Source organism: Acipenser ruthenus, chromosome 3 (genome assembly GCF_902713425.1).
Source record: "Acipenser ruthenus chromosome 3, fAciRut3.2 maternal haplotype, whole genome shotgun sequence".
Lineage (NCBI taxonomy): Eukaryota > Metazoa > Chordata > Actinopteri > Acipenseriformes > Acipenseridae > Acipenser > Acipenser ruthenus.
In genome coordinates this window covers 16,790,368-16,803,755 of record NC_081191.1, presented here as the reverse complement: position 1 = coordinate 16,803,755, position 13,388 = coordinate 16,790,368, and the positions used below count along the sequence as shown (strand labels likewise).

Here is a 13,388-nt window from a genome sequence, read left to right as displayed (position 1 = left end):
AAAACATTTAGATTGTTGTAAAAGCTTTGTGTACTTAAAAAAAAAACTTTCTGCTCTAATCCTATAAGTTTGACAAAACATGCCATGATCTGGGTGGGGTGGGGATATTGAAATTCAAGTTTAATAGGGTTTATTAAAATAAGTGACTACATTAGGACCCGGATAGAGATTTAAGTGGTTCAATTAAAGCATTTAGATCATGGTTGGAACAAAGACCTGGTGTGAAAGAGACAACTGTGTCTAACAACAAAACAGTAACGCTTACCTGCACGGAAAAGGGCCCCAGCAGCATAATGCATTGCCAATGCATGGATAAGTTGTCTGGCAGTAGTGTAGATGAGTCCTCTTTCAAACAAGGAAAAGGACAAAGGTGTATGGTCAGAGGCAATGTAAAGCTTTAGGGAGGCGTGGATACTGACTAATAGGTTGACCGGCTGGATTGTCAACTTCTGCAGCTTTACTGGGTTTACCAGGGCTTGAATGGACTGTTCTACCTGCTCAGGCAGCACCAGGGCACCTAAAGAGCTAAGTGTCTTCACTGGCTTTTTGCTCAGTGCCCTGTCAGGGATATATGTGTAAAACAAAGTCTTTATGTAATAGAAAAATGTATCTTCCACATACAGCCTTGCTGGCTTTATCTCAAAAGTCACTTGGTCGACACCCAAGCCACTGTCCCGTGTTTCAGACAAGGAGAGGCAAAGTTGCAAAAAGCAGCTGTGTTTATATTCCTCTAGATCCCTGACAGACACTGTTGGGTTGGAATCCCGGGACCACTGCAGAGTGTCTGCTTTCTGCTCCTGGCAGAGCAAGACTGGGAAGTGAAAGCTTGATCTGTTGTAGAGCTGATTGTCCCCCTGCAGACTGGCGCAGTACACCTCCACAGTGTAGAGCTCAGGCAGCCCCTCCCTGGCCTCTGCCCCCAGCCCCTGAGCTGGAGCCATGTTCAGCAGGATCTTGGACAGGGTCAGTCGCAGCAGTTCCGTAGAGGCCTTGTGGTTTGTGATGTCATCGTGCACTACGAGGCTGGCCTCACATAAGAGTACCCTGAATGCAATGGTCTGTTTCACTGTTCTGTAACAAAAAAATTAGATTAATATTATTTTTAATTAGTCATTTAGCAGATGCTTATATCTAAAACAATTTACAGAGACTTTGGGGTGAACTATGCATCAACAACTGCTGCTGCAGAATCACTTACAATAGGACATCAGTTTTACATCTCATACGAAGGACGGATGATAAAAATATATGATGAAAAACAGAGAAAGGAGGCCTAATTAGTGTGTAATACCTAAAAATTATCAGAAAACCAAATCACACATGAAGGAAATTTCCTAACTGATTCATCATGACAATTTCACTGTCAGACTCTCTATACAGCAAGATTAATATGTGATTTTTTAATGAATTATTTAATAATCAAGTTCAAATTAAGAACATTTAGGTGTACCGTGTCACTGTATGTGTCAGAGCACAAACAACCAGCAAAGTATCAGAAGAATACAGCAAATTCCATCTTGAAATTAATTGTTGCTGCCATTTTGAGGGGTAATTCTGTAATACAGGACACCTGCTTCGGTAATTTGAGAACTTCATACTTCTGCGACAGCATAGTTTATAGATCCCATTGCAAACACAAAATCTGAGACCTTAAAAACTCTGCTACAGAAACAGGAAGAAAATGCATACATGGAGAATATCTCCAAGTTGAAAAAAAAGGTCTAAACTCTCCGTCATATATGCTTTGGAGTGTCTGTATTACGTTTTTGTGTATTGCGCTCATGTGCACTCAACACAATAGCTTGTAAAGTAAGGGAATAACACACGACAGGGCGTGCGTTGTGCTGCATTAACATACAGCTGTAGTTGGGTTCAACCAACAAGGCCGTATGTTAATGCAACACAATGGACAAGCCCTGGAGCGTTTTCCCGCTTATGAAACGGATACAATAAAAAAGTATGTTTTTTTTTTAAACAATTTTATTTATATATCATTCTGCTTTGGAGAAAAAAACAGTCCCTCAAACAAGGTTCTATTTGTTGTAAACATTAAACTGGAGGCTTTCGATGTTTCCATTTATTGTAGTTAATTAAAATGAATGAAGCCTCTGCTGGTCTCAATCGTTCCATAAAACAGAGCTGACATAACCCACCATGTTTGCCTTGTTAGTGACCAAGTATTTAAAAACGCCAATCATGTTTTTTTGTTGATAATGAAAAGATACAGAAATGGAGGCAAAAACGAAGTTCACTATTCACGCATTACTGCAGCTGACCTGGAGAAGTCAATACAAAAATACATTATATTGGCAGTTTAAAATAACTTTGCTCACAGAAACAGGCCCATCCATCGCATTACAACAAAGAAAGCGAAGTCATCGGTTATTATTATAGTGTTTTTTTTATGTGCTTATTTTTCAGTCAGCTTTAATGTTTATTGTTTGGTCTGCTGAGATCAAAACAAAATTCAGGTAATCCACTCACAAAAAAAGTTTGAGAAACACTTCTCTAATAAAGTACATTGGTACAAAGTACAAAAGTAATTCCAGTAGAAATTACTCTGAATCGGGCTGACTGCCATGTGCTGGTCTGATGGTTTACCTGTGGAGGCTGGTGAGGGTCACCCCTGCTTTTCCCTCAGGGGCCAGGGTGATAGTTACTGTACCGCAGAGGTGGATGGTATCTATGTACACACACCCATAGCCGGGCACAAACACAACCTTCAACACAAAAAACAAAGACAAGCTTTTAAACAAACAACAAGCGTACTGTAAAACCAGAACATTCACTGGTACCTATTCAATTAATTTAGCTAAAATAGCGTTTTACATACTAGGAATGCTAAATAGACAGTTATGGCAGGAACAGATTCTATTTAGTACACTAAATTATAGTCGATAAATCCAGATTTTTATATATATTTATATATATACACACACACACACACACAGGTAGTGAACAACAAAATGGAAACACCTGGATAAATGAGGGACACCAAGTATACTGAAAGCAAGGGCTTCCACACAGGTGTGGCTCATGCGTTAATTAAGCAAATAACATCCCAGCATGCTTAGGGTCATGTATAAAAATGCTGGACAGGCCTGGTTGACTATAATTATGGCTAGCATGGCTGCAAGAGGAGACCTCAGTGACTTTGAAAGAGGGGTGATTGTTGGGGCGCGTTTGGCAGGAGCTTCAGTGACCAAGACAGCTCAACTTGCTGATGTTTCACGAGCAACGGTGTCTAAGGTGATGTCGGCATGGAACTCCGAAGGAAAGACATCATCAGCAAAGGGCAACAGTAGGCGGAAGCGCATACTCCAGGATCGTGATATCCGTGCATTAATTCCAAGTGCAAGGCAAAACAGGCGAGCAACTGCAGATCAATTGACTGCAAATTTCAACCTGGGGCGCGAGCAGCCAGTTTCAACAAAAAAGGTCTGCCGAGAACTCCACAGAGCAGGATACCATAGTGGCCCAGCACCCTATTAAGTGACTTTACATTGGTGTTTTCATTTTTTTGTTCACTACCTGTATATATATATATATATATATATATATGTATATATTTCCAATAGGTTCCTATTTTAATCAGATTTTACACTGAAGGGGGTAAAGTGAGTGTACATACTGTAGGTCACAAGCTCAAGTCATATAGTAAAATGGTGACTAAACTAGCAATTAAAGACAGCATGTAGCAGTCTCTGTTCTGACATGTCATGTCATTACTGGATTTTAGCATTCACAGACCATTCATGACAAAGTTATCTCTAAGAAAATGCACATTACACCATATGAGTGACTAGCAGACAGTCTATAGAATTGTACCTGGGTTCCAGGGCTGTTGATGTCAATGGCATCGCTCCACTCCTCTCCAGTTTCCTCTGAGGACTCCAATTTCAAGAGAATGCTGGGTAAAGTGTCTTTATTCTTGCAGTCTGGAAAGCTGGAGAGGTGGTGGTACAGTTCGTGGTGCAGGGAGGACTCTGCAGGGATGGGTCTGCAGTACACCTTGGTCTTGGGAATATCTGAGAATCACAGCACATCACAATTATTATTATTATTATTATTTATTTCTTAGCAGACGCCCTTATCCAGGGAGACTTACAATTGTTACAAGATATCACATTATTTTTACATACAATTACATTATTTTTTAATGTCTCAACAGAACAATGTCTCTACAGAACAGCTGGTAAGTAACTTACAGTAGTGTATACCTATATTGGTTGTATAATAATAGTGCAATGATAATGCACGGTTTTGCAATACTTCCAAATAACTAGAGCCCCGTGTTTTTCGCAAATACGAAATAGCACGGAATAAAATGAAATGCAACATATAAAACAAAATGAAAATATAAAACGAAATACAACAAAACATCATTATAAAGCAAACATAGAATGACATTTTTAAATTGGGAGGTTTATACAAACAATACTTTAAATAAATACTTGCAATTGTAGTTGTCAAGACGCAGCCGTTACCATAGACACGGTCTGAAGGGAAACGGAAGCTCTGACTAGCACTTGCGCAGGTGTATAATTTGGAGCAGGTCGTTTGGAAAGATACCGTCGTTAAGCAGTAGCTTTTTATTCATTTTCCTTTTGGGAAAAATATGGCTTGTTTGCTTGTATTTTGTATTAGTATGCTAATTCTTTGTTTTATTTCAAGTGGTGCAAACTTTGCACTGGAGCAAATGCTGTTTTGGTTTTGCATGAATTTGAATGAATCTGCTTTGCTTAGTGTTTAAATACTGAGAAACGCCAAGCTTGTATACTGGAGCCCTGCTTCAGTGCATTTAAATGGTAACTAAATTATTTTTCTGTGCTAGGTCTGTTTATGTCAAAATGTAAAAAAATAAAAAATAAAATAAAAAAAAGCAGATAATGTTTAATAAAAACTATGTATGTAGTTAAAACATGATGATTACTATACTATTATTGATATACATCTATTTGTGTTGTTTTATTAATGTGCATCTGTAATAAAACAAAATTAAATTAAATTTGTGAAAAATTATAAAAAATAAAAAAGAATTTCACGGGGCACATTGTCATAAAAACACAAAAGCAAACACTGAATTCAATATGTGTCTGAATGATCTTGATACTGCAGATGCTAGTGTTGTATTAAAGGCCTTTAAATGAAATGGAAAAAAATCTGCCACACCACAGAAGCATATATATTTTTTTTTTTTCAATGGACACCCACCATTTTATACAGGGTTGTGCATAAACAATTGTGGCCTTTCAGTGGTGTGTAAAGGTGTATACTTGTCACAAAAACTGATGGAGTGCATGTTTGAGTGTGTTGGTCTGCTTGCAATTTGTAACCCAGCGCTACCACTCTCAATGGGACCTAACCTGGCCCACTCGGGAGCTGGTGCTGGCTGGCTGGTTCACCTCTATTGTAATGAGGCCAGTGGCTGCCCGCCCTCCAGCACGAGGAAAAACAGGATTCCGGGTCAATCAACTGCTGCCAAATACACAACTTCCTGATGATCACGGAGCAAGCAGTGGCTCATACCAGCAACAGGGCAGCCTGCAGCTTTCAAACCCCCAGAGTGAAGTGAGAATTACACAAGAATAATACAATCAGCTTGAATTCTAAATCCCACACTGAAATACACCTCACTTCTGACTTCAACAAAACAGCCACCCCTGCTGCTCAATCCTTGGCTGACAATGTCAAATTGTGTTCTTTTACCTTTTATATTCTCTTTCATCACGAGTGGGACTGGGCACTTGCTGTTGATTATCATGCGAGGACAGGGGTCTTCGGTCAGAGTCATGTAGGTCACCCCCAGGTGTTCTTGGTATGTCAGGACAATGGCTCTGAAACAAAAATTACTATCAAAAACAAAGCAGGGAATCATAACTGCAACAGGAGTCTCTTGCAACATGACCTGAATTCCAACAAGCTGTGCTCTCTCGATCTAATTAGTACAACCTTTGTACGCCACTGAACTGAAAACATGTCAAATCCAATCTTGTGCAGCTGTCAGGCCTGCATGGATTGTGGGTTGTGTTTCGCTCCCCAAAGGTGGCAAGGGCAGCATATTATAGCTCCATGTTAATGGATCACACTGTTCAGCCTGCTCTGCCAAATATTTGAACGGGATGATCGCACTCACTCAAGTCGTAACCCCGCTGATTTTAATAGTCGCTTCATGCAGTATTTAAAAGGGTGTGAAATCTCTCAACATCAGGGAGTGTACAGAGCAGAAGGTGGTTTGACAAACTGGCACGGCAGGGTGTTTGAGTGGGGCAGAGCTTTCTGAGAAGTCGGTTACTGTCCTAAATACAGTCAGGCACAGAGCTGGGAAGGCTACCTAAATACACTTCACTCCTGACTTAAACAAAGCAGCCACATCTGCTGCTCAATCCTTGGCTGACAAGTATGTCAAATTGTGTTGTTTTCAGGATACCAACTTCTGTCCACTGAAGTTGTTAAGTCACACCCATACCCGCACCAGGAAAATCATATCCAGCCCAAATTCATACTTTCCATTTAGGAATATATTATCATTTGAGCTCAATTATTTCATGCTGTTGTAGTTAATAAAAGTGGCACTTAATAAATAGGATGATGTGCTATTACATGGAGCTAAATGAGGCAAAACCAACTATTTTTATGAGAAGATGCTGTTCAAAGTTCCATTAGACAATGTATTTTTTCACTGAAGCAAGTTCATATATAATGAGAGCGAACTTCCTATGGAAATGATGAGGGCATGAAACTGAAACATTTAAGCTTGACAGGGCATGTCCACTAAAAGTTTTTTCCTCTTAAAAAAACAATAATAGAATATAAACTTAAAGGCAGCAAATGAACGCCTTTGCACACAAGTGCAACACACCTGGTACAGAATCCGCTCTCGCTGCAGGGTTGGATAGGCACGGCAACGCTTTGCCTTGGAAAATCTTGCCTAATCCCAGCTGGCAGGCTCCAGCAGCTCTGGCCGCTCGCACTGTCCGCCCCAGCTCCAGGAGAGAAGCTCAGCAGCATTTGTTTGCTGGGAAGTGGGGCTTCGACATCTGAGCATCGGGTGTCAGTGAGCAGGTCCCAACATGGAACAGAACTGGGCTGTGAAGAGGTTTGGCTCCCAGCTGGGCTGAGGCTGAACATAGCGCTGTCTGGCATGTTCACAGGCTGGAGAGGAAAAAACACAGCTGCGTGACCACATCACTTCTCTCACTTTGCACTGAACTGTCCATTTACTGACTTGAAAACTTTAAGACAAAATTAGAAGCAGAAACAACATAACATCTCGAAATATCTAAGTATATAGAGAAACGCACTAGCTGCAATCAAAATCATCTCATAAATAATTGCTTGCCCTGTCACTGTGATATAACAGATATTGTTAAACAATTGCTGTTGGAAGGACAGTGCAACATGATTAAGCTGGAGCATCCTAGCATCTTTTTTATTGCTGCAAAGGCTATTTATGGAATGAGCCAAACAATAATACAATGTTTGCATGCTTATTCCAAAGGAACCCTGTCCTCATGTTTCTGGCAAAGCACTATAATGTATTTTGGAGCACAATGGCATGTGTGCCTGTTAACAGAATCACTTATATTTAAATTTTTTCTGAAGTTTCTTACCTGATTAATATAATCTGTATTATCGTTTTCTGACTAGATCACTGTTTGCCATGCTTATTAACTTACTGACTGTTTTGTAAAGAGTCCTTAAGGGTGATTGCAGGGAGGCATGTTAATGTTACAATCCTTCAGTGTGCAAAGCTTCACCTACGGGCTTCAGTGCTAGCACATAGCTAACTTCATAGAATTTTTTATAGTCTAACCAACACTGTTCTTCTGTATTACTTTTATTACTTGTATTAATTATTTACCCTTTCAAATTAAGATAGCTGACACACTAATCTAATCAATACAACAGTATCTTAAATTGAACGTGTCTTAAAGTCCCCACGTATCAATAGACAGAGATTAGGGAGTAAGCAGTCGGTTGCCATTGATATCTGTTTAACATGCATAAATCACTGCAAAAGTGACCTATCAAGTATTAATGGTTACACTGTACTCTATAAACCCAGGCATTCTAAGTAATTAAAGCCAGTGGGGGAAACAAAATCTGAATTTGGCACAAGACAGGACCTGATGAATACCCATTTGTGTTTGCCGTGCATCGTTGCAGAGTTGAGGTCTACGACCCTCTTAGGTCACCCACTGACTTGCTGTGCAACCTTGGACAAGCCACTTCACTTTCTCATGGATTAAAGGGCTGTAAAGGGGCCAGGCACTATTTCTTTATCAGGAGCAATCCTTTCATCAATCTTTATTCTCCATTTCTGCTAAGAAATAAATAATAATTTCCTTTTACTTTTATCAGTCAAGAACACCATACCTCATCTCTTGTGCTTAGTTCTACAGCAGACAAGATGGGTCTGCAATAGATCTGGTATGGAGTGTTGTTGACTAAAATGGTCCTGTCTTCAATCTGCAGGATCTGAATCCCGTGCCTCACCACTGAAGAAATGCAGAACTGGCACAACTGCAATAAAAAAACAAAAGATATAGGACCGTGATCATTAATAACTGGCTCTGGAATTCATCAGTCATTATTATACCTTCACATTCCATCTCAATAAATAATACAGTTCAAACATTACTAACAGGTGCATTACAGAGTTATAGGATGGTGAATGTCAGTGCATGGGGGAATGCTGGCATGAGTAGAAATGAACATGGCAAGAATTGTTTACGTGATGTGAGTGTTACTATAACCCATTACGCGGCTGATTGTGTGCCTAAAGTTCCATTATATATCATTAAGTCTGTAATAATGCAATATATAAAACTAAATGTTTTTAAAAAAACCTCTGTAATATAAAAAGGGATACTCATCAGTTTATGGGCATATACAGCTATGGCCAAAGGTTTTGCATCACCCTATAGACTTAACTAATTTAGCGTCATAAAGTCGAATGAAACCTGATGAATAATGTTACATTAACATATTAAATTACATTTCGAAATCTAATATCAAATATTGTACTACTGTACTATTATGGCTTCCGGTAGACTTTTGCAATATTATTTTGTAGTTTCTTTGATTACATGATGTTGAATAAAAGATCACAATTAATTTCCTATAGTTTTTAAAACATTTTTTATTACGTCTCAATCCTAAAATTCTAGGTGATGCAAACATTTTGGCCATAGCTGCAGCTATATATACTAATCCATCATCCTTTGCTATGCTAAGCAGAGTATAATAGCAGTTCTGAAGAAGAGTACTACCTTCCCTCTAACTGTTTTCCATAGGAACAACAGAAGCTGCAAGGCCTATGTGCAAGACACCAAAAGGCATAGTAACACAAACATTCCTTGCTCCCTCCCTTCAGATTTTAATGGCAAGCTGGATTTCAAACCCTACTTTCTGATGTCCTGGGAAGGCCCCCAGTTTGATTTCAGCATCAACAAATCCCTCCTCATCCAGCGAGAGCAACTCCGCTCCAGTGTCATCCTTCCACTTTGGGGAGGTGAAGTCATGCGCCAGTTTAATTGCAGTGGACTTATGCACTGTGTTGGTGTTTGCCCAATAGATTCCAATTTGAAAGGGCTCCTGGAAGAAGAAAAAAGGAATTCTGATTTCTGAAATGTTCTACTCATGATTTGGAATTCTACACTGGTGGTTGTGTTGAAAATGCATTCCTCAAAAGAGTTCCAGACCCCCTCTTTTCTAGTCTAATTTCTTATAAAACACTTTAGGGGGTGTTGAATGAATCACATTTTAATCAAATCCATCTGAAAATAAAATAAATGTTTTGAACATAATACACTTACAAAAATTAATAATAATGGAAACAACTTGATAGATTTTGTTAAACATAGGGGGAAAAAAAATGATGAAATGACCTAAAACAAATGCTTGAATGTCCTGTTTTGTTTCAATTGTTACATGATGTACATTTTGTGGATTGCTATTCAGCAATAATTTAATAGAGACGAGCATTTCAAGATGCTGGCAAAAAACCCCATAAAATTTAGAAAAGAGTCCACACTCATAGACAGGTTCTTGCATCCAATGATCACAATCTGAAAGGTGTGACATCCAAGATATTAGCATTAGATGACCAGAGTGTGAGAGCAGGGACATAGGTGGTAAACAGCTCACTGGGATGTGTTTTAGCCATTAAGGCCTATTTACTCCTCTGACTGGTCGATGGTCAGTTCCCTAGCTGCTGTGCACCAAAATCTTTTTTTTTGTCGTGGCACGGTGTGTCGTTCTCCACGTTCGCTTGTCACACCGCATCTGGTGTGAATATGCCTTTATACACTATTTGTAGCAATATATCATACAGGCAGCCATTTTCAAAGAAGCAGCAATAGTTTCCTGAGGTATTCGAAGATCATTTTTTACAATTTCAGCATTTTGTTATTAGGCTTAGTTCTATCAAACAGTACCAGCTTGGACAGATCGGATATGCTGACCAGACTCCCGTATTCTTCGACATGCCAAGCAATACCACAGTCAACAAAAAGGGAGAAAAACAGGTGTGAGTAATCATGGCTGGAAATGAGAAGCAGCACATAACTGTAATGCTCTGTGTGACAGCAGACGGCCGCAAACTGCCTCCATACGTCGCTTTCTTATACGAGTAATTGAGGTTGTATCTTTGTAAATGCAGCTTTATTTGATGACTTTTTTTTTTCTCAAATTGAGGGTGAGAAATTTGGTCTGGGTCTTAAATTCGAAGATACGGTATACCATAAACAATCCCCTTACCTTTTTAGAAGATAAGGCTGTTGTAAAGCCAAGACCCACCCCATTACAACCAGGTTTTTTGCATCTGTACTCAACTTGTTTGTTGCCTAATTCTGCTGAATGGTTAATCTATGCAGCTGATGACTGCAATGAACTCAGCATGTTTATATTTTTAATATTTTGCAAGTGTTGTGTATGGAATTGGTGACCGCACCTTTAATTGTGTCCAGTTGTAATATGGAGACAGCATGCTGGCGCTCCCATGCTCAGCGCTAGTGAAGTCCTGATCTGACAGCATCTAGCACAGACAGCTCTTATGTGATTTACATACCGTTTATTCTTCAGTAAAAACAAGTTCAAAAATTGCAGTGAGTTTGTTCTGCTATATTTACAATATTAAATACACCACAGCAAGCACATTGTCATATATTTTCATTAGCACAATCTGAGAGCTAAATTTAGTAAATGGCGTTTTTTTGTTTGTTTGTTTTGTTTACTGCAATCAAGTAAGCTGCAGTACATAGTACACAGTCCCAAGTATTTCTGTGTGTTCTGCAACAGCTGAGTCTGCTTTAGTACAAAAGTCACGCTACATACTGTTTTACATAATGGTAACTGTGCCTGCTTCTTTGGCTGAAGAGGTATTATCAGCTCAAAATCTAACTATGGAATCTTGTGCAATTAAATCATACTTAAACTCCTGACAGTAAAAAATGTAACATAATCTATTATATCTGGGATGCAAGATGAAACAGACAAAAAAAATCTGCTTGTGTTAACACACTTTTACAAGCATTTTCATTTGATCAAATTGTTACTGTCCTTCTCGCACACATCAGTTTATTAAACATGTGATACGCGTTTTTTTTCATACAGACCGATGTCATGTCGCATTCGTAAATATTGACACTTGCTTTTAAAGGGCGATACAGCATTTTTGTGCCTAGCCCCTAAAAAACAGTTGTCAAAATGTTTTTTTCGTTGTAGCATTTGTAACCATTTTAGTGGCAGTTGGGAGCCCTGCATCATAATTTCTCATTTCTCTGTGATTCAGTGGTACAAAGAGATTGATACATTACGATGGTGCGACTGAGGCTGCCCTTACAAAGGTAACACGAAATTCTCCTGTCAGGACACTGCACTCTGATTGGCTATCATATTATTGTTAATAAAACAATGAATAATCCTCTCCATACCAGTGGCAAGCATGTCACGTACCAGTACTGATACGCGGACCACTGGTTGAAAACTACTGCCCTAAACTATCCCCTTACCTTTTTATAAGATACAGTGTACCTTAAACTATCCCCTTACCTTTTTGTAAGATACAGTATACCCTAAACTATCCCTGTGGCAGAGCAGGGCTCTGCCCTTAGAAATACTGGCAGGGAAGGAGTTAAATTCTCCTCCCTGCCCAGATTGATTGCTTCAGGTGGGAGCAATCAGTCAATTAATTATTCAATTATGGACTTAGCCACCTGGCATAAAAGGAGGCCTCAGCCTCCCAATTAGAGAGAGAGTTCTAGAAGAGAAGAAGTGTTTTTGTGTGTGCTGTGTTTTTTGACCAGTGAAGGCAACGCCCAGCCTGGAAACTTTATTTGTAAGTTTTGTTTTGTGTTTATTTTGTTTTTGAAACCTTTTTGTTTGGCCCTCGTGCCTGTTTATTTTGTATTTTTGTTTATTAAAAACTTTATTTTGAACTTTCAAACTGTCTCTGAGTCTCAAACCTTGGTCATCCTTGTCACATTTGGTGTCAGAGTGGGATAACACCACCTGGAGGCTCAGGGCAGTATGTTTTTTTTGTTTGTTTTTGTTTTTTTTTTAATTTTGAGGAGGTTTTTTTTTTGAAAAAAAAAAAAAAATGGGGAAGAGCAGACAGCGGCAAAGGCAAGAGATGCAGCAGCCGAAGAAATGTAAGCTGCTGCAACAACAGCCACCCCAGCTGGAGGACCCAGCCAGCCTTTTTCCCTGGTGCTCTTAGTGCGGGAAGGTGGATCATCGGTGGAGGTCCTGTCCAGATGGGCCACCAGCTGACTGGTGTGGGCGCTGTGAGGCGGATGGCCACAGCTGGGCAGGATGCCCCCACAATCTGGACCAGGAGCAGCTGCAAACCCCGTCCTCGGCAGCCACCCCACCACTTCCAACATCACCGCCTTCACCACCATCCCAGGAAATATGGGACTGGTTGATGCACCCTGAGGCGGACCTCTTCCACGACCTCCCCATAGTTATCAACACGCTGTGGTGTCGAGATGGGGGGAGGTGGGAAAAGTGGGAGGAACAGCATCACCTGGCGTCCTTCGCAGAGCTTGCCCTGATGGTCATTAACTACCTGGCGGTAGATATGGGCGAGGCCCCAGTCATTCAAACAAAGAAGGTGGAGCCGCCGTCCCGAGAGCCAGAAGGGGAGGAGCCGCCGTCCCGAGAGCCAGAAGGGGAGGAGCCGCCGTCCCGAGAGCCAGAATGGGGAGGAGCCGCCGTCCCGAGAGCCAGAATGGGGAGGAGCCGCCGTCCCGAGAGCCAGAAGGGGAGGAGCCGCCGTCCCGAGAGCCAGAAGGGGAGGAGCCGCCGTCCCGAGAGCCAGAATGGGGAGGAGCCGCCGTCCCGAGAGCCAGAATGGGGAGGAGCCGCCGTCCCGAGAGCCA

General features: G+C 40.5%; 1 protein-coding gene across 2 annotated transcripts in view; it reads right to left on the bottom strand.

The window, feature by feature from the left end:
* The window catches only part of LOC117394303 (intermembrane lipid transfer protein VPS13B-like), a 370,657-nt gene that overhangs the window by 6,954 nt on the left and 350,315 nt on the right, over positions 1-13,388 (bottom strand). For both annotated transcript variants that reach the window (XM_033992431.3, XM_033992429.3), the window contains exons 50-56: positions 9,412-9,600; positions 8,380-8,526; positions 6,863-7,155; positions 5,710-5,837; positions 3,829-4,028; positions 2,602-2,720; positions 266-1,071 (exon numbers count right to left, since the gene is read on the bottom strand). In XM_033992431.3, the coding sequence (XP_033848322.2) occupies positions 266-1,071; positions 2,602-2,720; positions 3,829-4,028; positions 5,710-5,837; positions 6,863-7,155; positions 8,380-8,526; positions 9,412-9,600 (1,882 nt within the window). The remainder of the gene's footprint in view (positions 1-265; positions 1,072-2,601; positions 2,721-3,828; positions 4,029-5,709; positions 5,838-6,862; positions 7,156-8,379; positions 8,527-9,411; positions 9,601-13,388) is intronic.